This window comes from Eurosta solidaginis, chromosome 2 (genome assembly GCF_040869045.1).
Source record: "Eurosta solidaginis isolate ZX-2024a chromosome 2, ASM4086904v1, whole genome shotgun sequence".
Taxonomy (NCBI): Eukaryota; Metazoa; Arthropoda; class Insecta; order Diptera; family Tephritidae; genus Eurosta; species Eurosta solidaginis.
Window position 1 is genome coordinate 202,136,550 of NC_090320.1, and position 22,209 is coordinate 202,158,758.

Here is a 22,209-nt window from a genome sequence, read left to right on the forward strand (position 1 = left end):
CAATTTGCGTGGTGCTACTTTTAATTTTTCCTACAAATATTCCGAACGACATTTGCAAGACAGATGCGTTTCCACTGAGAGCTTTTCATGGCAGATATACATTCGGAGTGCTTGACAAACACTGCCGAGGGGCGACCCTGCTTAGGAAAATTTTCCACTAATTTAAAAACCTTGTTTCCAAATTTTGATGTTGCCTTTACCGGCCGTGAACCCAGGATCCTAGGTGTGGTAGGCGAAGCACGCTACCATCACACCCGGTATAAAACGGTATACATATATTGCCCGCTAGTGTAATTTCTTTCATATATGTAAGTAAACATAGAAAAATTTAGTTGTATATGGAAGTATAAATAAATGAAGTAAAAGGCGACTGGGAAAAAGTTGTTGAGTCTTGGTTTAAATCCCACTCCCGGGAGAAAAGACTTTGAATATATTAACAAGATATAAACAAAACAGATGTCGCCTTGTCCGTCCTGATGTCGAGTTGTTTGAATTTTCCCCCACACATTTAATAAATTAAAATTTAAATAATTGCTTGCAAAAATGTGTGAAGGCATTTAAAAGCAAATGGGCTATCCCCGCTTTGCAATAACAACCAACTATCATAGTTAGTTGTTGTTGCTCCTGGCCTTACTTGGGCATGTCATTAACCCAGTATCGTTCAAGTGAGCGCAATTCTTGGAAGTTTGGAAATAAAGATTGCAATTTTACAAAAAACTTAAGAAGAATGTCTTATTTGTTGTAAAGTCTTAAGTTTTAAGTTGTTTTCATGGTTTGCATTTGGCTTTAATTTGACTAAAACTTATCCCACACAACGAAATTGAGTTATAGTGAATTTTCTTAATTTTATAATGAATTTTTATGTTATTTTTTAACTCTTCACTGTACGTGTATTTAAGCCTTTCAATGCCAAACTTAGCAAAATATGGCGCAGTAAGAAATTCAAAGGAATTTCGTTGGACGATATTTATGAATTTAAATTGGCTTTTCTGTTCGTGTGTCGATATTACATGTCAAAATATTACTGCAACTTCAAGCATATTTGAGAATAAAAAAGATGCACTTTCGCTTTCAAATGCAAAATTTTTTATAACTTTTAATTTAATGAATTGGGATTTTTATGGCAACAATATGCTTTAAATCGGAAAATATCTGAAGAAGTTCATTGATGCCGGTTGACTTAAAATCCGAAGTTGCAAACATTTTATCTTTACCAAGTCTTCACCTCCCTACATGAGTACATAATACGTCACTTTCTGGAAGTTTTTTTATTTTGAGACGGAATATTTTTATGCGCATTTTGTCAAAGTCTGTTATGAGAATATGCCCCAATTGTTCTAGAGTAGGGTATTAAGTTGACAATATGTTTTGGAATTTAGTTACGAGAAAATTTGTCTGCTTCATGACTACAGTTCAGTCTCATTGCTGTGCAAAAATCGTATTTAGTGAGTAAGCTTGTTTTGGGTGGAAGTCGAAACATAATTTTACTTTATAACGCTAATATGTTTGTTCGCCATAGCTTACTTTTACGATTTGGACTACGATTATAGCCCCCCTCGACACTCCTGTCGTTAGATGTGACTAAAATCCACAGAGCTAGATGGTTCCACGTGGTCATATTAAATCAATCCATGGGAGACCTAATATCTCAATATCCAGCAAAGGATCACCATAACCGATAAGAATACTAGGACTATAGCTACGTCTATGATTATGATTATGGCTACTAACAGATATGTTACTTCATGCTTTTACATCAATTGCGCTACTTGGCTTTTACCTAGTGATATTTTCAACTAATCCGATACTACGCTACACAATGTTAAGCTTATGTTGGTACACGCTTACGCTAGAAAGCTTGAATGCTTATGCTACTACACTTAGGTACTCTATATACTTTAACGCCTATATGCTGGAACGCCTACGACGATCACTTAGGTACTACTTACTTACTACACGTCTACTGGCTTCAAATGCATACTTTCAAATGAGGTCATTTGAAAGCTTTTAAATTAGCCTTATTCGGATTTCGCTTAATCTTCCCGGCAATACTCGACTGCCAAGACACCAAAAATAAAGAAAAACAAAAAAAAAATACATTTGACGCGAGTTACCTCTGAAGAGATCTAGGCCAAGCTTCTCTTCCATTTTTTTTTTTTTTTTATTTTCCTACAAATTGCCCGGAACCTATATGTTTTATGACGACTCCGAACGGCAGCTGCATGGAAGATGCATTTTTACTGAAAAGCTTTTCAAGGCAAAAATATACTCAGAGTTTTTTTTTCACTTTTTTCGGGTTTTGTCAACTTTGCTGCTGCAAAGGGTATTTTTAAGCTGAAACAACAATGGGCCAAGTAAACATTTCTTAGTCGTTTTGATACAATTGAAATTTTTTCAAATTTTGTTTTCATTAAAATTTTAATAACTCAACCAGTTTTAGGCATATTCAAGAACTTCATACTCATTGAATTCATAATTAATTTTCAGTTTTGTTGCAATGCAGGGTTGGCATAATATTTTTATAAATTAGTGCATACAGTTAGCACCAAGTTTGTCGAAACTCGAAAAAAGGGGAACAAATTTGTTCATTGGAAATGTTTTTACAGTCGCGTTATGTTTTCGAGTTCATATATATGTATATCATTGCAAAGGTCTAAATCTCTTCTTATACGATCCGAAAAAAAACTGAAAATCGTATTATAGCCAACAAAGTTAAAGGCTCGGAAGGGCCCAAAGGTACGAAAAACCGATTTTAGGCCGTAGCTCATGATTTTAGGGGTGTACGGGGAAATCTTGAACGCAGTCATTCTTAGATCTCCGAGATCTACTAGAAAAATGGTATGACGTCCCAGGTATTTTCAATTATGTCTTTTTGTAAAACTGTGTTATACGCGTAAATATGGTTCTAACTTGGATATGTTTTATTTCTATATCTCAATCGATATTTGAGATATAGGCTATCATGCGGAAATGGTAAAACCTGAAAAAAGTGGCTAGGCATAACTTTAATAATAAGATACTTACTATTCGTAATTTAACTTCTATCAAAAGCTCTTTTTTAAACCCATCAACTTACAAATATTCGCACGCATTCATACCTTTGTAAGTGTAACAGAGCTCACGAGCAGAAAAGCAAGAAAAAAATTAGCAATAAAATTAAATGCTGCCAACAATCAGAAGCAATAACAACGTATGCAAATTGCATGTGAATTAGCAGATCTGTTTAGTTTTTTCTCAGAGTGCCCAACAGGTAGTAGTCACACGTTTGCCAAATGTACATGTACTTTACAATTATCTATTTGTTTTAGAATACGGGAGTAATGGAAAATACCACACACGAAATACTGTTAACATAACAATAAACACAGATCTGCAATCAAACTTTAAAGATGATGACGCTTTTGACAACTGAAAAATGTTTGTAAAAATTTAGCAGCAAAACTGCCAACAATGACAAAGCTTGGGAAAAAAGTTAATGATCGTGTTTAGAGATATGTCTTTAGTGTGGCATTTTTTTTACTTTGGTTATACCGGGATTTTCGGGATCTTGTATGGCAATCTTGGGATTCCTTGATATATTTTTTTTGGAAAGTTCTTTTATGATATTATAAAAACAACTAAGGATGGCACTCTCCCGGCTATATGGAAGTCTTCATATCTTTATCCCATTTGTAATATGTATCAGAGTAATCGGCTATAAAGCTGTGAAGTATATAGAGAATAGATGTACTTACATAAGCGACATTTTCGATAAATATAAATTAAGAATAGATCAGTAATCCTAACATTGATGGAAGATATGACAAAGCCTTTATTTTCTGAAAAATTGGTTGTATGGGGGATATATGCTATAGTGATCTGGTCCGAACCAGATGTCACCTAAATCCAACCGCTCACGAAATTTTATCAAGTTATTTAAAAAATTGAGGGACTAGTTTGCGTTCAAACATACAGATGCACAGAAAGATAGAAGGACATGGCTAAATCAACTCAGTTCGCCATCCTGATCATTTTAGTCCTTTAAGGACTTACAATGTTGACATTCGTGACAAACTTAATATACCATTTCATGAAAGGTATAATAAAATTTCTTGTTCATCATTATTTTTATGCGGAACTTCTGTATTCTGTGGAGCTGTGAACTATCTGATCGACCTAATTGAAAATAACCAAATTCTTGTGATAACGAAATGTTTATTGAAAAGTTTTTGGTAATTGTAAACCTAATGGGAAAATATTAAGAGGTATAATTGTTTTGTTTTGTTATACTTTTATGTAAATATAACTGTCTTGAAACCCCTAAAAATTTAATATGTACCCATAGTACTCAGTAGCTTATGTTCTAGAGCACTAAATTGTTTTTTTAGAGTAAGGACTGTCTTCTGGTAAAACTACGTACTCATTTAGGCTATGTGCAGTCTTCATGGACCGGCCAGTTAAACCTAACCTAACCTACGTCTTAAAAATGGCAAAGCTGCAGGATTAACAATTCCAGTTTTTGAAATTTCCTACTTATCATAATAACATATTATTATTATCATAGTATCATATTTTGATAAATTCATAAAAACTATGTTTTACTAAGGCAAGCTTCATCAAATAATTAGGTAATTCAAAGGGGCTCCTCTTCTCCTCCTTTATATCGAAAACCATGAAAACAAATTAAAACTTTTGACCTTACTTAAAGGAATGCTTCAGTATCATATCATTAACATATTTAAGATTAAATGCTCGTAGAAACATTTTCCCCGTTTTCAAACCAAGTTGTCGAAAAGTCAAAATAACGAGATCTCGGGATCCTGATATTGCCATATGAAATCTCGAAAGTCCCGTGATCGCGAACTTCAAGGATATGGGAATCCCTTCAGCTTACAAGTTCAGCTTACAAATTCATAAGCAATCATTAAATTACACAATCGCCTAAAAATAATAATATATACGATTTCGGTCCCGAATTATGCACATACCTGTTAAAACGGATCAGTCATTCCAGTTCCAGATCAGTTCGAAAAAGGACAGCGTGCAAAAGTGCAGTAAAGATGAAAGCGGTAACATGAAAAATAAACATATGTAAGAAGATATTAGAAGTAGTTGTAGATTCAAAGAGGATAAATATAATAAGAGCCGTCACTCGTTATTTTTTAGGCATTTACTCGATGTAAACTATGAGGTAGTCGCTACTTTTTTTTTGGGCGAGATGTTTATAAATGTCTTCTATACATTTTCATGGGGTATTTGTGCTTATCTTTCCGACTGTATTTAATTAATTATTTAATTCTCTTTCCAAAAAACACGTTTGCATAAAGTGACAACACCGCATGGATAAATGGAAGGCAATTCAAAAATGTCCCTCATAAAACAAAAGCAGCGACTACCTCACAGTTTACATCGAGTAAATGCCTAAAAGATAACGAGTGACGGCTCTTATTATATTTATCCTCTTTGGTAGAATATCGTACATGAAAACTTAGTAAAAATAACGCGTAAGAAAGGGTTTTGTCATTTTATTCATTGGCTATAGCAATTATATTGGGAACTACAAACATTTGGTCTTGTTTAACATTGCAGCCGATTTTCACTGGGTCTTACTCTAGTAAAAAGCACTCACTGAATACGCAAATATTCTTAAACTTTTAAAAGATGGGTTTCCCTGTCAGTATGCTCTATCGCGCAAGTCACTTATTCGATACTACATTTCTGAAGAAATACTCGCCGGATATATCGCCATTGTTTCAAAATCTTATCGGCCTTCAATAAGAACTGTTCCCCTATGCGTAATGACATTTGGGAACGAAAGCAACACAGCATTAAGGAACTATTTCAATAGGAATAGAAGTAACTAAAGCGATAAGACGCAAAGTGTCGAGGGCGATAGTATTTTTGTATCGTCAATTTAAAAAATTCGATAGGATATTTTGAGAAGTTGAATTTGGCAAAGAAGATTCATACTCATGTGAGAAAATCTTTTGACAAAAGTGGTCAGGTGACGTCACTGAGGCAAAAGAGAAATGCGAATGAAATCGTGCCCCATAAACAAGACTGCGATTGTATAATGGGATTTGCTCACCGTTTTAATATTTACAAAAAAAGCTTTGTTTGGGACATACACCGCAATAACGTCTTCAGGAAATGAAAAAATATTAAGTGAAAAAAGAGTACTAAAAAATTACTGAAATAACTGGAAGATCAAAACTTTACAGTTATTTATCGCATAAATATCTGCTTGGAGGAAAAAATTACGTTAAAGTATTTTTTTGACTGTGAAATGAATTTATATCGCCTTATATTAGCCGTGTTTTTTTACACGTAAACGTCTATACGCTTAAGCTTTATATGGACTACTAAGCGTCAAACTTTAAATACACCTCTGAAATAGCTGCGCATAAAATGTGTACTACTAAATTTCAATACCCATTATACTCAGATGTAACTGAAATATGTGTTTTTGTTTCACCCTCTACACTAATTCTATGGCCATCAGGGGGGGATTTTTTGTTTGAACACCCTATTGTATGTACTAGAAATTACGGATGTAACGGAAGTGAGATTACTGTAGGCGTAATTGGAACTTACACATGAGCTCAGACGCAATTACACATACGAATAACCAGCAGCTAAATGCATAAAAGTTATTACTTACACATATACACGCATATACCTAGAAGACAACAGTGAATATGAGATACAGATATGAGATGTAAATAAGCAACTACTCGAGAAAGCTGTTAACGAAAAGTGTGGACCTCAGGAGAAATACGCGTCTGCGGCAACTGAGTGTATAAAAGCACCGAGAGATTAGGAATAATCAATCACCATAGCAGTGTGATAAATAAAGAATAGTTTGCTATACTGAATATTTGAGTTATTTATTCGATATTTAAGCGATTCGAACGATAACAAAAGGTGCAGAATAATCAAGAGTTTCCCAAAATTCGCTACAACATTATTAAGATTTTTTTTCATGAATCAGTTATGACTTGCGAAGAAATTGAAGAGGCAAAACACAATGTTTTCCATTAAACGTTTTAACTGTACTACTTCAGTTATACATCCGCTTTCAAACAGTGGAAACCGAAATCAGAAGCCCAATTACATCTCTACTACAAATACACACAATACTGTAATTATAAAGCAAATTTCGTTAGCATGCAAAAAATCCGAATGTCATTACTAAATCAACCGATTAATTGTGATTGAAGCAAATTGATTTAATCAAATTTGAAAATAAAGGAATAAAGAAGAAAGTTGATAAATTGTAGAATAAATGCTGCAAACATCTGAACAAATTAAGAGTCACAACGAGCAAACTAACAATTATGGGGTGAATGGGTGGATCGAAGAATATCGTTTTGACAACTCTTAAACAAAAAATAACAAATTCAATCATTGCACAATCGAATGTCAAGTTCACATTCAATTAGAATTGCTAATTTACAAATAAAGATTGCAAATCGATGGAAGTTCTCATCAAAATGCTCTGCTTTTGTGCAGTGAAGCAAATATAATTCATTCAATAGATCAAAAACAAGTAAGATTAGCGTTGTCTTCATCTATGTATAAGGCTATTATATTCTTATTAGTACTTTAATACTTAAATACGTGCATGCCTAATATACTTCTGACATACTTAGACTAAATGTACAAATCACAGATAGTAACTTGAGAAGACAAATGGATATGTGTAAATATGAACGCTATTAAGAAGGTGCAGAGTGGTAATAGCAAATTTGTTAATTATCAAATTGATCAAAATTGTGTCAAATTAGTCAGCAATTACCACTAACGCAATTATATTTCTTCATATGAGTATTGCCATTTTTGCCACATTGTAGCTGCATATTTTTACATAATAATATTACAGTTGTAGTTATTTGATAATTATTTGATATTAACAATTAGTCATGACTCGTTGATTATATTTTTTGATTTCAAGAAATACTACACAAATCACAGCTGAAGGTTAAGGTCGGTATGTTACCTACATACTTATGAGGCAGTCATAGCTCGATTTCAATTAATGAAAGACAGTCGCAGTGCGCATACATACATATTTGATTGATGTGTGATTAATAGGGCAACCCAAAATATGCATGAAAGTACTGATTTTAGTGGCTTACAAAATACCTTTAAAATGTATGCTTAAAAATATGCATTTAAGGTTTTAATAAGGATCTGCACTTAGGAATTTTACAGCCCCGTGCCTTTGTCCATGCCTCTCCTGCTTGATGGATGCATCTCCTGTCTCCTGTTGCTTTCTCCAAAACAGGTTGAGATGTCTACCGTCGATTCATCGCGTGATGCACCCTCCTTTGACATCTCATTGGTCTCTTTGTTACCCTTTACCTGTGTGAGCTTATTACCTTACTGGCCGCCGGGACTATAAATATATACATGTATCGGCGTGACTGCAGCCTAAGTTCGCTGCCTCCAGAATTTCTGTTGTTCAGGAGTAGGACCACATTAGACCATTCGGCCTGTACTCAAGCTGCTCCAAAGCCAAAAATAGCATGCAATACTGCTGTCGGGATTGTTTTTAAAGCTCCAGTTGTGCTAATCATTTATAATCTGCATACCCCTTCTAGCGGTTTGGTATACTGACTTTTTTATACGGGTGTCCACCAAACTAGAACTCCATAGTAAACTATGGGCTTGACAATTGCCGTAAATACCCAATAACAGAATTTAGGCGATAGGCTCCACGTATATCCTAGCATCCTCTTGCAAGGTCTCTTTCACATGAAGTTTTCTGTTGTCCTTTTCTTGTCCTCAGCATAAGCCGTGAATTTGACTGGCCTTCTGTCGAACCGCCTTAGCAATTGGTTGATGACGAGCGCCTACAATATTCGTAATAATACCCCATCATGCGGCGTTCATCTGCTAGCAGATACTGTAGCCTAGCATATACCCCATTGGCTAGATTCAGCTCAACGTGGAGACGATCCAATATGTACGGCCGAATGTGCTTCAATAGAGTTGAGACTCTCCATGTTTTTTCATTTGGAAATATGGTTGAAAGTCCCGGAAATGTCCAGAAACACACCTAGGGCATATTTCTGGCATTCCAGGGTTTTCTCTATATTTATGACCACTCTGGGAAAAACAGTATCGAGCTGACTTGCCTTTGGTGTAAGCATGTTGTGCTGAAAAGAATGATGCTTCATTCACACTTGATTTTATATATTGTACATATACTAACCTCTCATCACTATTGCCAATAAATGCTACTTTGGACTAGGTAGGGAGTTGAAGAGCAAAGTCCTCTCTCGGCAAACGAAAATAATGCTATACAAGTCACTTATCGTACCCGTCCTGCTGTATGGTGCAGAAGCATGGACCATAACAACATCAGATGAAGCGGCTCTGGGAGTGTTCGGGAGAAAAGTTCTTCGAAAGATTTATGGATCTCTAGCAAGTCGGGAGGGGTAAACATACAGAGAAATACTTTAGGACTATTTGCTCTTTCCTTGCATGTATGTCGTAAACTTTCACCGAAAACTCGATACGATAGTGCGGTCGAAATATATTATATATAGACTATAAAATATCGGTAGCGAATGTCAAAAGTATCGAAATGGTAAAGTATGATTTTGAAAAGAGTGTTCCTACTCAGAGGAGAGTTGTGTAGAATTAATTGGCAGCACCCAAAAATAGAAAACTCCTTTTCCCGACCAAATATAAAAAATTTTAAAAATATCTTTAGCTTCACCACTTCCGTTCGTGTTTTGTTATTACAGAAAAATTACCTAAATTGCGTCGTCGGGATTATTCAATGTAAATTCACCAGATTTTTTTGCGATATCCAAAATGTATATAGAGATTCCGAAGTGTAGTGAAAAGGTCCGGCAACAACTAATGTGTACAAATAAAATTCCATTTTTATACTCAAACACCTTTTTAGTAATGACTTTCAATGTTTATCAATTTCCCCTACATCACTGTTAACATCTTTCTTCAAAAATAAAACACTTTAAAATGTATTGGAAATAATTTTCCAAAATGAATGTTCTATCAAACCAATGTCTTAATTTTTGCTCCATGAAACAAGTTGTTAGCTATTTACGCGCAAATACTGAGGATCTTAGCTCAAATTGTTTCTCTTTCCATACAGTAGGTCTTCATCATAAACAAAAAGTTCTTAATGTACATAAAATGAAGCACAGTTGTCTAAATAAAAACAAGCATTAGCGTAGGTAGGTGCACAATTCCCAGTAAACATTTTTGTTTGACTTTAATTTCAGAAGCTTTTGTTACTAAGTTTTTTCTCAAGCCTCTATCGGTAGTTTTCAAATGGATATCAAAATATAAAGGAAATAAAATCGGTTATAACGAGGTCAAGATTAAAGACCTTTTTCCCCGATAGAACTTCATTTGATAAATTAAATACCACGGCTGTTTCACGTTTTTCTGTCTGGGTAGAAATGAAAATGCTGAGGTAAATTTTGTTCGAGTGTTCAGTACACGTACGCTTTATGGTGATTGGGTATTTATTTTTATGAATCATACAAACATGAACAACTCAGAAACGAACACCATACACTAAAATCTCATCAACAAGATAACGACAAAAATTCATATTATAAGCATTTCAAAGAAAATTAACCTGTGCAACAATAATTTTGCAATAGAGTAACTGTGAAATTTTTTTGAACAAAGATCCTGTCCAACATATAATTTTTATGTGCCCAACTTATAAGCTTGGATCAAATTTAGTATAGTGAACAATGCTTCTTAGTTGTAATGCTTCAAGTTAAAAGGTTTGAGCTTAATTTTAAAACATATTTGAACTACATTTATGTATGACTAAACCAAATGAGGTTTGGAATTCAAACACTAATACCAATTTCACACAGAAACTTAATCGAGCCACAATTTTATTTAATGAAATAATTATGTTCTCCTTTTCACACGCGGGCACTTGCTACATTAAGCGAACATCTGTCAGCAGCCCCAAAAAATATTACGAGTTTAGGAAAAATAGTTTAAATGAATTGTAGCCGTTTCCGCTTTAACTATTGAGACAATCAAAATAAAATGCATGCACAGCTACCCATAGATGTTGCACTTAACCAAATATGTGCCTGTTTTTGAAAAAGCTATACATATTATCTTTTGCTGCACTTGCAACGAAAATAAAATTAAGTTTGAAACTCAAGCGGAATTTTACTTAAATTTAAACCTCGTTGGCCCAAAGATCATACTATATTTCCAAAAAACATTCCGAATTTAAACCATATATTTTTAAAAACTTTCATGCTATTTTATTCCTTCAATAAATTTAAAACAGTACACATATGCATTTATTATTGTATACGTATATGTATGTACTAGAGGTTTTCGCCGATCACTTTATCGGCGGCGGCGGCGTAGGCTCTATTACTATTACTTTAAAAAGCTTGATTTTTCTATTTAAAAAAATAATATTTAGGAAAGTTTTTGTTTGTATGTATTTAAGGAAATCAACGTTTTGGCCATTTCGGAAAGATCCGGGGTTTTTTGCCTCAAAATCTTGCAGATGGTTCAAACATTTTCAGAAGTAGCTCCTTGCGGAGGGATTGTCCATCGTTCACTTACTCCAGAGAGGCTTGGAACCTAACCCCGGTCTTTGGAATTGGTACTGCTGCGTCTGCTGAAAAGAAATAAAATTAAATAAATGTAAGGCGCGATAACCTCCGAAGAGATCTAACCCAGATAACCCTAAAAGTTACTCAGGCGAAAACTTTTGATTTTTTTTGGAAATGTCTGTAAAACCGCTATAGAAAGAGACTCTGATACTTTTTTTTTTTAATTTTTTTTTTTATTTTTATTTTAGAGGTGTACTATATATAGTACATTAGGAATATAAGGGATAAAAACATATTTTTATTTATTGAAATGGAAGTTTACAAAACACTTTGTATGTACTCCAATATTGCATTTCAGACATCTTGTTTTTTGATGGCAATATCCACATCGGGTTTGTTTTTCCTGTGGCTATACAAGATGATCCATACGGGCATAGCGAATTTCGGCTTATTTAGGGCAACTTGGATGGCCTTTTGGTAGGTTGATTGCTTTAGATGGGCAGTCAGCAGCATGGTAGCCACTGCACGCCTAAAGCTCAGTTGGTCAAAACTTCCGCCCCGTTCTCGATGTATGATCCAAGCGTTTTGGAGCGCCATATCAATGCAGTGGGCTAGCAAAGGCAGGTACCATTTGCCCCTCATTGAAGTTCTATACAAGCTTATATTTTGGTCAGAACATTCCACTCCTCCCATGTAAGAGTAATACATGTAAATCAAAACGGTTGTTCTACATATATAACGGTATATTATGGTCCGACTCATCCGATGAGCTTTCAGGCCCGGCTGCACTAAAATTTTATTTCTGCTGGCGCTTGCAGTTGGGCAGATGGAAAATTATTTACGCCAAAAGCTTCCTCAGGACCAGAATCTTCGTCGTTTGCATTAACTGGAGGAAACAACACCACTTCATCGATGTCGCCAGTGTTTTCTTCACCCTCTTCCAACAAAACAACAACCTCATGAAGCCAGAGACCCCTGCAAAAAAATAGATCTTGTAGACACCTATCTTCCTAATGTACTATATGTACTACACTAATATTTGCTCATTTTTACTACTAATTAATTTTCAATGTATTTAACTATAATTTTACACATTTAAAAACTCGTTTATTTCTCTATAATTTTTTAATAAAAAATATATATTTTTTAAAGTTTATGATATAAATTTTAACTCACTTTTAAAATCGTATGATATACTTTTGCATTTTTCAAAATTAGTAATTTTCTGAATAAGACAACGAGCACTTCTCTCACTGAGGGACTGTAAACACTTACTAACGGTGTTGCGCAATTTCTACTGCATGCAAAAATACATCCCCGTTATTTCCTGGCCATCGGGCACGTGCGTGAATCGACATGAAATTGGTGTACTACATATAGTACATCAGGGTTATCTGGGCTAAGGCCGAGCTTCTCTTCCAATTTCGTCGTGCTCCTCTTGATTTTCCCTACAAATTGGCCGGACGGCACCTATATGTTTTATGCCGACTACGAACGGCATCTGCAAGGCAGATGAGTTTTCACTGAGAGCTTTTCATGGCAGAAATACACCCGGAGCGCTTGCCAAACACTGCCGATGGGCGACCCCGCTTAGAAAAATTTTCTTCTAATTGAAAAACCTTATTTCTAAAATTTTGATGTTGCTTCGCCCAGGGTGTGAACCCAGGGCATACGGTGTTGTAGGCGGAGCACGCTACCATCACACCACGGTGGCCGCTGAAAAGAAATAGAGATACATAAAATGGTCACACTTTTTTCTGTATATCTCGTGCAAAGCATAGTTTCACTTAGGGTTAACTCCTAATAATCGTCGCGAACACAATTTCTTGAAATCATTTGTGGCTCCTTGGCGGTCACGCACAAAGGCGACTTACGGTTACTATTAATAGTCTATTAATACTTATGACTCTTGTGGCACAGGGCGCATCCAGTTTTTTCAAGTTACAATTCCCGATGATTAACAGCTACAAATCCCGATGTGCGAACAGTAGCAATCACGACCACCAGTCGCTACCACGCCTCCTGACCCTCACACCATATGCCAGCACAGAAGCTATAGGACTGCGACTTCGTACTCATCTGCACCTTCGTCGACGTCACTTTCCTAGAAGCTCTAGGTGTAGCTCCGAAGACTTTCTAAAGGATATTTTTGTCGCGCTATGCTGCCGAGCAACACCAGAGAAACACCTTGAAACGTTAGGGAGTGACTGTTCGGCCAAGAATGCCGCCCTCGGAATCATAAGCAGCCTAAGTGGATGTAATTGCGTAACTCATGGGTGAAAATCGTATAATCCTCGGTGCATCTACTTAATTAAAATTTGACAAGGACCCTGAATGGAATTTTTGAAATGTAGACCAAAGTTTGCAGATGTTTGTGTTCACATAATTGATTCCAATAGTCTTCGTTAAATCAACACGATATTTTAGAATAAATGACCGCGTAGCTTCAGTTTTCAGATTAGTTCGACTGTCCACTACGTTAGGGTCACGGTCATTAGTTCGACGGTCTTGGGAAAGCTTTTGCTTCACCTCTTTGAGTGTTCTTGCGAAGGACAAAGCCTCACATGGTAAATATATGTGCCTACGTATTCACATTTGTAAAAGGAGGCGTAACGTGTAGGTGATATTTAATCTTGGTTGATAGGCTACAATCAATGTGATTCGCTCCAAGGGACTAGTTTTGGATAGGGCCGCCAACCTCGGAAATGTCAAACGGGGGACATGGGTGTTGAAGGATGAAGTGTGAAAATCAAAATTAACATCTCAGACGCTATTGTATAGTTTCGCAAATAAACAACAGATGTTTGAATGTAAGCCCAAGTGATTTATCAAAGCCTTATCATATATCTTCAATTTAAGTATGAGGTAAGAATAATTTCTAAGGATTTTGCATCACTGATTTCGCTTATTCTTCCAGCCAATGACAATGTAAATTTTTTTTTAAATCGCCACCTTTTTTGGGTAATTTGCTTGTTTTAACAACTTGAGAACCAATTGAAAAGATGTTTGCTTCGGGTCATTTTATTTGAATTCATTGATCATTATTAATTAGAAAAAAAAAAAAAATATGCAAAGTGAGCATATAAATTTATTATAAAACTTTTCTTTTAGTGTTTTGCTTTAATAACTTGGTGAATTGGGTGATGCAAAGTCCGTGTTAAGCGCCGCCGCCGCGCCGATATTTTTGACATTCGGGAGCGATGGCGGCGTTTGTCGACGGCATACATCTCTAGTATGTACATATTTTGGAATATACATAAGTAGATGCAATGAAAAGTCTTAAATTAAATTCATTAAATGTGCAATTAAGTAGTATCCCATAAAGCTGATATTCAGGCTAATATCATCTTTGTTGTCTGCAAAAGTGAGTGGAGTTAAGAAGATGAATAAAGTTGAAACGGCGTGATGAATTGTGAAACGGGCAGTGGTGGATAACTGCAAATATTATCAGTACATCTAGTACATGGTAGAACTGATGAGGAATGGGTTAATGGTCCGTATCGATTGGTAGTGAATCAGCCAGTGGAAAAGTTGATTGTTGCCAACATTACCCCCGTAGATATATTAGTGGCTGATGAGCCGGTGTCCAACTTAAAGAAAAAATATATTTATGCGTCAGCTATGAATATGTAATTGATAGATCTAAGTATTATTCAAAACTTTTTCGGTTTGATAAAATTCCAAATTATAAAAATTTTTATATTTGGATTTTGTCTCTTGAAGCTTCAAATTAAATCCGTAAGGCTGACGGCAGAGTGCTCGCCATAAGCTGCTCTAGGCGAGAAGCAATTTTTTTCCATATGTTTTACAAGCTTGAAACGTTTCTGGCACTGTTACAGCTTTTTCTATTTTCTAGAAGTAATCATTATCATTTGCAGCTCTCTATCTCTATATTGTAGTAACTCTTCTCGCTTCCACTCTGTCGTCAGCCTTAAACTTCTTGATTTCTTAGTTCTTTTTTTTTTTTGACAAAAAATTACATTTTTTCGTGTCATTCTCTTTTTCTTTTTTGATTCTATTTCTTTTAAATACAATTCGAAAAGTTTTGGTTTAAACTTTAAACCATTTTTAGACATAAATCGGCTTTACTCATAATTTTTCGTTTTCAGTATGAAACTCAAACCGACAATTCTTCACAAGCCTTTTTAAACCTTCAGAGTTTTCAAACTGGCACAAGAAAGTTATAATCTTTGGGTAGTCTGATCAATGATTTAAAATTGGGTTCAAATTCTAGCCGTGTAGATAATTCAAAAAATCACAAAGAAAATATAACAAATAAGGGCATCTGAGTTCAGGTCTAACCGGACATTATATACTGAGCTGAGAGCTTCTATCGTACATAAGTTTTTTTGTCGACGGTGTATCGAATTGAAGAAAAATGTTCATGAATACAAGCTGTTGCAAAGGAACTTGCACAGAGGGTCAGGCGCATACTCGTTCCCAATGCTCAGTTGGTAGGATACCTGAGCGCAAAAACTGATAACTGTTACCAATTTTAAAATGTTCGGAATAGGCTTGGATCTTCATTGAACAGTCAGAGGTTTGGAATGTGTACAAAAACAAAACTAATGATTGTATGATTTAGAAAGCTACACTTTGCTGTGGGATTAATTTCAACCGTCTTCTCCGCCTGGCTGGTTCCAGTTCCCATTTTATTTCTTTTTTCAATAAATAACTTTGTTATACTCAGTTGAGCAGAGCTCACAGAGTATATGAACTTTGATTGGATAACGAGATAGATATAGACTTCCATATATCAAAATCATCAGTATCGAAAAAAAATTCGATTGAACCATGCCCGTCCGTCTGTCCGTTAACACGATAACTTGAGTAAATTTTGAGGTATCTTGATGAACTTTGGTATGTAGATTCCTGGGCACCCATCTCAGCTCGCTATTTAAAATGAACGATATCGGTCAATAACCACGCCCACTTTTTCCATATCGAAAATTTCGAAAAATCTAAAAAGTGCGATAATTCATTACCAAATACGGATTAAGCGATGAAACTTGGTAGGTGAGTTGAACTTATGACGCAGAATAGAAAACTGGTAAAATTATGGACAATGGGCGTGGCACCGCCCACTTTTAAAAGAAGGTAAATTAGAAGTTTTGCAAGCTGTAATTTGGCAGTCGTTGAAGATATCATGATGAAATTTGGCAGGACCTTTACTCTTATTACTATATGTCTGCTTAATAAAAATTAGCAAAATCGGAGGACGACCACGCCCACTTTTTAAAAAAAATTTTTTTTTAATTCAAATTTTAAAAGAAAAGCTAATATCTTTACAGTATATAAGTAAATTATGTCAACATTCAACTCCAGTAATGATGTGTTGCAATAAAATACAAAAATAAAAGAAAATTTCAAAATGGGCGTGGCTCCGCCCTTTTTCATTTTATTTTGTCTAGGAAACTTTTAATGCCATAAGTCGAACAAAAATTTACCAATCCTTGTGAAATTTGATAGAGGCTTAGATTCTAGGACGATAACTGTTTTCTGTGAAAAAGGGCGAAATCGGTTGAAGCCACGCCCAGTTTTTATACACAGTCGACCGTCTGTCCTTCCGCTCGGCCGTTAACACGATAACTTGAGCAAAAATCGATATATCTTTACTAAACTCAGTTCACGTACTTATCTGAACTCACTTTGTATTGGTGTAAAAAATGGCCGAAATCCGACTATGACCACGCCCACTTTTTCGATATCGAAAATTACGAAAAATGAAAAAATGCCATAATTATATACCAAATACGAAAAAGGGATGAAACATGGTAATTGTATTGGTCTATTGACGCAAAATATAACTTTAGAAAAAAACTTGGTAAAATGGGTGTGACACCTACCATATTAAGTAGAAGAAAATGAAAAAGTTTTGCAGGGCTAAATCAAAAACCCCTGGGAATCTTGGAAGGAATACTGTTCGTGGTATTACATATATAAATAAATTAGCGGTACCCGACAGATGATGTTCTGGATCACCCTGGTCCACAGTTTGGTCGATATATCGAAAACGCCTTCACATATACAACTAAGGGACATTCCCTTTTAAAACCCTCATTGATACCTTTAATTTGATACCCATATCGTACAAACACATTCTAAAGTCACCCCTAGTCCACGTTTATGGCGATATCTCGAAAAGGCGTCCACATATAGAACTAAGGCCCACTCCTTTTTAAAATACTCATTAACACCTTTCATTTGATACCCATATCGTACAAAAAAATTCTAGAGTCACCCCTGGCCCACCTTTATGGCGATATCTCGAAAAGGCATCCACCTATAGAACTAAGGCCCACCCCCTTTTAAAATACTCATTAAGACCTTTCATTTGATACCCATATCGTACCAGCAAATTCTAGAGTCACCCCTGGTCCACCTTTATGGCGATATCTTGAAAAGGCGTCCACCTATAGAACTAAGGCCCACTCCCTTTTAAAATACTCATTAACACCTTTCATTTGATACCCATATAGTACAAAAAAATTCTAGAGTCACCCCTGGTCCATCTTTATGGCGATATCTCAAAAAGGCGTCCATCTATAGAACTTAGGCCCACGCCCTTTTAAAACACTCATTAATACCTTTCATTTGATACCCATATCGTACAAAATAAATTCTAGAGTCACCTCTGGTCCACCTTTATGGCGATATCTCGAAAAGGCATCCACCTATAGAACTAAGGCCCACCCCCTTTTAAAATACTCATTAAGACCTTTCATTTGATACCCATATCGTACAAACAAATTCTAGAGTCAGGCCTGGTCCACCTTTATGGCGATATCCCTAAATGGCGTCCATCTATAGAACTATGGCCCACTTCCTCTTAAAATACTCTTTAGTACCTTCCATTTGATACACATGTCATACACACACATTCCAGGGTTTCCCTAGGTTCTTTTTACAACATGGTGATTTTCCCTTACTTTGTCTCCACAGCTCTCAACTGAGTATGTAATGTTCGGTTACACCCGAACTTAGTCTTCCTTACTTGTTTTTGTTTATTTTTATTTACTTGACAGCTGATGGAAATGTGATATTCTGAACGGTTGAGTTTATTGAAATTCACAATGATGCTAGTCTGCATCGAATGAGTGTCATAACACAAAATGAAACTGGTTTGATTAGTTCTTTCGACTACGCTCGAAGATCGAATTTGTTTTATAATAGGGGCCTATATCTAACTTCATTAGTTTATGCTGGTGCAAGCAACCGTTATGAAAACAAAATTCATATGCTCTCCGGGCCGTGAAACTTAATATCTTTGTTGTTCAGTGTTATCAAATCAGCTGTATAAAAAAGAACAAATAATTTTTGGAAGTAAACATGTCGCCGTCTTAACTCTAGAGCGTGTTTTGGGCTGCAGGTGCGATATGCGAGCAGGAACATTAATCCTGTACATAAGTATATGCTTTAGAAAAGTTGTTTGAAAACACGGTTCCCCCTTCGCGATAATGGAAAAATGCCTCTGCTATATTTCTACATGACAAGCTCTTCAAGTTAAAGTGTTCAAATAAAGCGCGGCCTAAACCTTTTAATAAGTCATTTGCGCGCCAAAATGTATATTTTTTAGAAGATACGTGTAAGAAAAACTCAAACTCTGATGAAAAACGATATGCGTGGCTAGAAGTAGTGGCCCAACAGTGTGCATAAACAGTTAAGAGAACCGAAAATAGATCTCCAAAATGTGGTTCATCCTCTTATCGTTAGCTATTGTGGCCTTAACATGCCTTATATATAATCAATATACATTTTGGAGTCGTAATGGTGTGCCAGGTGATAAACATTTAATACCTTTTGGATCACTAAAAGAAACCGTGTTTGGTAAAAAGGCAACCGGACTTGTGATTCATAATATTTATAAACACCACAAAGAACCTTTTGTGGGGGTCTATATGCTCTTTCAGCCTGCGCTATTAATACGCGATGTGGAATTGGTACGAAATGTTCTGGTGCAAGATTTTAATAGTTTTCATGATCGTGGCACTGGAACCAAAGTCACCATAGAATTGTTTTCTATGCGCGGCGCAAGTTGGAAGACTCTGCGTGCAAAGTTGACGCCACTCTTTTCTACCGGTAAACTAAAGAGTATACTTACATCAGTAAATGAAGTCGGCGATCGCATGCTGAATCACATCAATACTCAATTGGTTGGTAAAGATGAAGTAGTTATTGATATGAAGGACGTGGTGACGACGTAAGTTTATTTTTTTGATTGATGAAAGTGTGTTATATTGTACAAAACAAACAAAACTAAAATTTTATTTCGCTTCCTTCAGAGAGTAAATACCCTGGGCTACCTTTCTTGAATCGAGAATGCACGCAAGATTACAAAATACCCAACTCTGATTATACCGTCAAAAAGGGCACCTCCGTTATTATTTCTGTGCTTGGTTTACATTATGATCCCGAAAATTTTCCAGATCCAATGAAGTTTGACCCACCACGTTTTAGCGAGGAACAGCATAATTATAATGCAGACGCATATATGCCATTTGGCGAGGGACCACGTCCATGTATCGGTGAGTTTGCTTTGTTTTTGTAAAGAACCATAACAATATTGTTTAACATTTTTGTTTTTGGAGCTAGACGCATGTGCAGCATAAATTCGAAGATTGCAGTTATCAAAGTGCTCGCAAATTTTAACATTGCACCAAAAGAACACAAAGAAATCGAAATTGATTTTAGTCCAGGTGTTGCCTTTATACCCAAAGGTGGACTTCAGATGAAATTGACAAAGAAAATAAAATGAACTAGAAAGAAATTTTTCTCCCTGTAGTTAAAGTGAATCGAATACTATAGAAATGCTTTACCATGTAATGTAAAAGAATATTTAATTATAAATTTGAATTAGAACCGCACACATTTTTTTTCTTAGGGTCATAAAAATTTTAAAATAAGAATAGATACAACCCAAAATTATATTCACACGTATATATGTATTTCCTAACATGAAGCCTCATTCGTTGCGAGCAGATTTGTGCTTATTATATGAGAAAAAAGTTCCAATTCGGGGAAACACCCTTGTCAACTTAAATTGAAATTAGTACAATAGATTTTTTTGTGCAAAAACTGCCATTCACTTCCGGCCAGAAGGATCTTGCCACCATGCCTACCCTAGTGTCCGCTTAACATTTGCTGCGCTCGAGGCCCATTTATGCAGCAGCTTGGCTATCAGAGTAGATGGAAGATTTTGCAGTGATCAGAAAACTTGACAAATTACTCGCCGTCTCGAACAGCTGCTTATTTATTTCTCATTTTTGATCAGTGCGCGGACTTTACCACTTTATTGGTAGAACTACCAACTTTTTAGCCCATTTTCATTTTCTACCACTTCTACTACCGAAGCCCAAAAATCTACCAACATTTCAATATATTCGAATTGGAACCAAGTACTGTGATCATTAGGTAAACGTATTTAATTGCCGAGCACACCCAAATAACATTAAGAGGTGACACTAACCAATTTTGAAAAATTTGTGCAAAAATTCAAACAAGAAAGAAATTTGTTTTATGAAATAAATGTAGTAAATGTGCAGACAAATAATTTCGTGCGCTATTTTCATCAGTTTTTTGTGAATAATTTTGAATGAAAATAAAAAAGTGGCAGTATTTTTGGAACATTGGAAAATTGTTGCTGTAATTAGACGTTTCGGTAAATTTTCGTCAGTATTTCAAGCTCGAAATAGAGGTAAAAGCAAGTTTCATTCAGGCATAAGCTATGTACATTAACTTGGGTCGATTTGTATGGACAAAAGTTAACCGTTATCACGCCATCGATTTTTCGATAGGATTTGGGCTTAGGAAAAAAAGTTCCACTACGCATTTCCAAAAAAATAATTTTCGAATATAAAAACGTTGCCGATAACAGTTTTTTGAAAAAAAAAATATTTTTAGGGCTTTGAGGAGTGTTTTTGTTTGTCTTCTTATTATATGAGTGTAGGTATATGTGTGAGTAATAACTTCTGATCTTAGGTGATGATTACATGATATGTGACTGTTACTCTTTCTTCTTCGCTCTTAGCTGCTGAATACATGTATGTATGTGAAATATTCTCTTCGCTTCTAGCTTATATGTTTACATGTATGTGTTGCTGCTTACTTTGATGCTTAAATCAGTGGTCACCAAAATGAAAACTGTGGCTGTGTGAGTAAAACTAAAATCATCTTATTGGTAGTGGTTTAGTTGTTGATGAAAAATCAATGAGGTAGGACGTATGCACTCATGTTTGTTAACACACAAAAAGTAAGGAAAAATTAAAACAAAATTGTTAACATTAAACCATGAAAACATTCTGCGACTGGGCGTTTGGTTGCCAAATATCTTTTCGCAAATGCGCAAATAACAATAGCCTCATCCGATGTTGCTATTCTGCTTGTTCAGCAAAAACTAAACGAGAGAGAATAATAATACGTGTGAAGTGGAGCCAATAATTATTTCACGGGTCGACGACCACTGCTTTAAATATATATGTGGCTGCTTGCTTTGCATAGTGATGTATCAAAATACTTATACTCGTCACAATACGTACATACATATATTGAAAAAGATCGCCAAATAACTACTTATAATTTTGAAGTAAAATTAAAATACCCTTTTAGTACTTACTAACCCACTATACATACAGGGCGTATCTAGACAGCG

At 35.5% G+C, this 22,209-nt stretch overlaps 2 protein-coding genes across 12 annotated transcripts in view; one reads left to right on the plus strand and one right to left on the minus strand.

Annotated features, from left to right (window-relative positions):
- The window catches only part of MESR3 (misexpression suppressor of ras 3), a 398,359-nt gene that overhangs the window by 44,946 nt on the left and 331,204 nt on the right, over positions 1-22,209 (minus strand). Inside the window, exon 1 of one of the 11 annotated variants that reach the window (XM_067766932.1) lies at positions 9,744-9,967. The exons of 7 other annotated variants lie outside the window; for them this stretch is intronic. The gene's annotated coding sequence lies outside the window, so the exon portion shown is untranslated. Of the gene's footprint in view, positions 1-3,024; positions 3,371-4,967; positions 4,987-9,743; positions 9,968-22,209 lie in introns of those variants that run through there. 3 more of the 11 variants (XM_067766936.1, XM_067766933.1, XM_067766934.1) reach the window with 3 other exon arrangements.
- Positions 19,250-20,374, plus strand: LOC137240100 (cytochrome P450 6d3-like). The gene is made up of 3 exons (XM_067766022.1): positions 19,250-19,718; positions 19,844-20,086; positions 20,150-20,374. Exons 1-3 carry the CDS (start codon positions 19,250-19,252, stop codon positions 20,314-20,316), a joined length of 879 nt encoding a protein of 292 aa, XP_067622123.1. The 3' UTR covers positions 20,317-20,374.

Bases quoted from the DNA above. Each gene is read 5' to 3' on its own strand.
- LOC137240100 (XM_067766022.1), top strand. From the start codon at position 19,250: ATGTGGTTCATCCTCTTATCGTTAGCTATTGTGGCCTTAACATGCCTT. The intron at 19,719-19,843 runs GTAAAGATGAAG...CGCTTCCTTCAG, and splicing joins CATCAATACTCAATTGGTTG to AGAGTAAATACCCTGGGCTA. The intron at 20,087-20,149 runs GTGAGTTTGCTT...TTGTTTTTGGAG, and splicing joins GGGACCACGTCCATGTATCG to CTAGACGCATGTGCAGCATA.